Source organism: Alnus glutinosa, chromosome 14 (assembly GCF_958979055.1).
Source record: "Alnus glutinosa chromosome 14, dhAlnGlut1.1, whole genome shotgun sequence".
NCBI lineage: Eukaryota > Viridiplantae > Streptophyta > Magnoliopsida > Fagales > Betulaceae > Alnus > Alnus glutinosa.
In genome coordinates, this window is record NC_084899.1 from 19062296 (window position 1) to 19065839 (window position 3544).

Below are 3544 nucleotides of genomic sequence, written 5' to 3' on the forward strand. Positions count from 1 at the left end.
TTGTGAAAACAAAGAGGCTTTTGTTAAAATTGAAGCCACATTCGGCCCCCTTGTGTTGGTGTGCAAAAAAACATATACACAGACAAGAAGAAGAGAAAGTCCAGACCTGCAGTGTGTTAGAGAATATATTTTTCATATAATAGAGCATTTGATTTCAAAGATTTATTGTAATTATTTGACGGATGTTAATTTGCTTTGAATTCTACAGAGTTGGGGACAAGATTGAATGGGAAAGGTAGTGATAATCAGGCAACGGGTTATTTGTTAAGGGTCATTCAGAAAATTTCTCTAATTTTAGAGGTCGATCCAGTGAGAGGGATTTAGGGAAAGGAAAATCAAAAGAGGCCGATCGCAGTCCAAGTCGGAGAAGAAAGTCAAGTGTTATTATTGTAAAAGGTATGGGCATTATAAATTCGAGTGTCCGAAGCTGAAAAATAAAGAGGAAGGTAATAAGCAAAGTTTCTTTTCCGTGGCTGGTGTCATCAAAGGAAATCTAAGGGTTTAGACATAGTCCTTGTTGTTACTATTTCTGATAGTCGTTTTAACGACATGTGGGTCCTTGATACTGCTTGTACATTTCATATTGGAACCTCTATAAAAGGTAAATCGGAACTAGATAAAATATACTTTTGGCCCTAACCTCAATTTTCCTTTCAAATAAAATACTGACTTAAGTATTGGAGCTATCCTCCACCGGCATCCATTGACAGGCCCTTGTGCTTAAATCCTTTCTGTTTTGCTGGTGTGGATTGATCTTCAATCCTGTATTTGGAATTCAGAAACGATTCTAAGAATTTTGTATACACTAGGAACTACCACTTCCTTATAACAAGTAATACAATCTTTGCCTCACCAACAAGGGAATTATTTGTTATGATTCATGAAGAAGTTCAATAAATTTGGACAAGAAAGCAAGAAAGAATAGTTTTCATTTGTGTACACTACAAAGAAAACATGGGAATACTAACTTGTAGAATTTTATACGTGAGTGATTACAGTAACGTGATAATTATTTAACACGTTACTGAATATATAGTAACGTGTAAAATTTACTTCGTAACCCCTTTGTAACCTGGAAATTTTATGGGTTACTTGACAGTAACGTAAATATATACGGGTTACTATAGACTAACCTAGTAAATTTACGAGTTACTCTAAAGTAACGTGCAAATTAATGAGTTTGTTAATATATGACATAGTAACGTGTAGTTTTATCATGCTATTGTATTTGCCATAGAATTGCATATTTAGATGCATATGAACCTGCCCAATTAACCATATATAACCTATATACGTTTTGTAATCGAGATATCTCTAATTAAGCAGGTTGTTTGTTGGCACTTTATTCATATTGCAAATGCAACTGTCTATCTCTTTTAATTTACCACATGCAAGGGGTTTTGTACACCAAAATACAAAAAGTAAGTACAGTAAAATTTTTATTATTTTCCTTATAATATTTTACAAAACAAATAAGCTTCATGTCACACCGGCAGTACATACAGCATCTATACCTCTCATCATCATCTTCTACATAGTCCCCGAAATTCCATCTGGACTGCCTTGCCACCAAAGAATTTGGCGTTATTTTATTGCGGCATGTTTCTACATGGCAGTAGGGTTCTTGACCCCTAGCTATGCGATTGCATGTTCCTCCACATGCTTGTACATGGGCTTTTATTCTCCTACGACATTCTTTTATTTTTGAGCCTCTTAGCTTGCAAAAAAATAAAGATAAAATTTGCAAACCTTGATGCTTTAATTGACGTTGCTTCAATGTGTCCCTTCTCATAAGCCGTTTCTAAAAACTTAAGCTCAAGTTCGGGATTCTTGGAAGTGAAGTACCCATGCATGCCTTCTCTAAATATTGCATCTGGGTTTCCACTCTCTTTGCAACGTTTTAAAAACAAAACTTCCGCATTTGTACACCAAGAATGCGGAATATTCTCCAACGACGCTTGTTGGAAGATATGATCCTTCTTTGCCAACCCGCATAAATCTCTGCAGGTGAGCTTCGCCTCGAAGAGGTCAATGAAGGAAGGTGAAGCAACCTTTGTAAGGACTTCAGTCAACTTGTCGTTTGGGAGAATATTGGTCATGCCAACCTTGTGCTCCTCTTCATTGAAATGATCAGCCATGTCGATATGTATCTATATATATAATGACAAGTTTAAATCAGTTTATATAAGCATATAATTAAAAAGGCAAACATATAGATTCATATATACTAAAGTATTTACAAACATCCATTAATTATTATCGATCGATCGAATCTAATGGATTCATACTAATGTATTCACAAACAAACATAGATTCATGGTAATAAGAAAGAGAATTGTATCCTTGATAACGTACATTTTATTCAATGTTAATTTTATATTTAGGGGCATTTTTGTAATTTTGTACATGTGAAATTACGAAAAATGCTCTGAAAAATTTCAAATACTTGAAAGTACCAAAAACCCCAACTCAATAATATTCCTACTCAAACTCCCCTCCCAACACAACGTAAACATGCACTTCAAGACAAACATGCATGCACTTTCTTATATATATAAGCATGTAAAAAGACAAACATAGATTCATGATAATAAGAAAGATAATTGTATCATTGATAATGTATACATTTTATTCAATTAATGTTAATTAATTTTATATTTAGGGGCAGTTTCATAATTTTGTACACGTGAAATTACGAAAATGCCCCTGGAAAATTTCAAACACTTGAAAGTACCAAAAAACCCAACTCAACAATCCTACTCAAACTCTCCTCCCAACACAACATGTACGTGCATCAAGACATTGAACACAAACATGCATTTGATTACACTGCCCATATATGCAACAAGCATCAATTAAAAATATTCAACAATCAACGACAAAAATCAGATTTATATAGAAAAAACGTACAAATGAAAACAAATTAGTATTGCACATGAATATATATATATATATATATATATATATATATATATATATATATATATATATATATATACGTTCGTGATCGAGATAAAGTGAGATCAGTTAGTTTTAGTTTGTTAGGTTGTTGAAAATCTTGTCTGGTTTTGATGTTTAAGAGTTCTGGTTGTTTCCACAGAGTACATCTCTGTTTGTAATGTATGTGTTTTAGTGTTTTGTTAGTTACTACGTTAATTGATCATTTGCTATATATATATATATATATATATATATATATAAATATAATAACATATAGTAATATATTCTACATATTCATAAAAAAATAAAAAAGATATATACCTTGTTAACTGGTAGTCGAAGGAGTGATGCGTTGATAGAGACGAGAAAGAATGATCGAGATCGAGAGGGGAGAGAGAGAGAGAGAGAGAGAGAGAGAGAGAGATGATCGAGATATATACAGTAATGGCCGGGAAACCAGACAGTCGCGAGGAAGAAGAAGAGTTTCAGTTTTGACTAACGTGCAAACAACAGCAGGTTATTATTAATATAAAAATACTAACACGATGTTAGGTGCACGTTATTGATCTCATTTAATTCTAACGTTGTTAATATTTACACGTTA

At 33.1% G+C, this 3544-nt stretch overlaps 1 protein-coding gene across 1 annotated transcript; it reads right to left on the reverse strand.

The window, feature by feature from the left end:
* Positions 1 to 683: 683 nt before the first annotated feature.
* Positions 684 to 2138, reverse strand: LOC133856776 (putative F-box protein At1g67623). Its single transcript, XM_062291825.1, has 2 exons — positions 1750 to 2138; positions 684 to 762 (listed from the first exon to the last, which is right to left on the reverse strand). The coding sequence occupies exons 1-2, from the start codon at positions 2136 to 2138 to the stop codon at positions 684 to 686; spliced, it is 468 nt and encodes a 155-aa protein (XP_062147809.1).
* Between the last annotated feature and the right edge of the window lie 1406 nt (positions 2139 to 3544).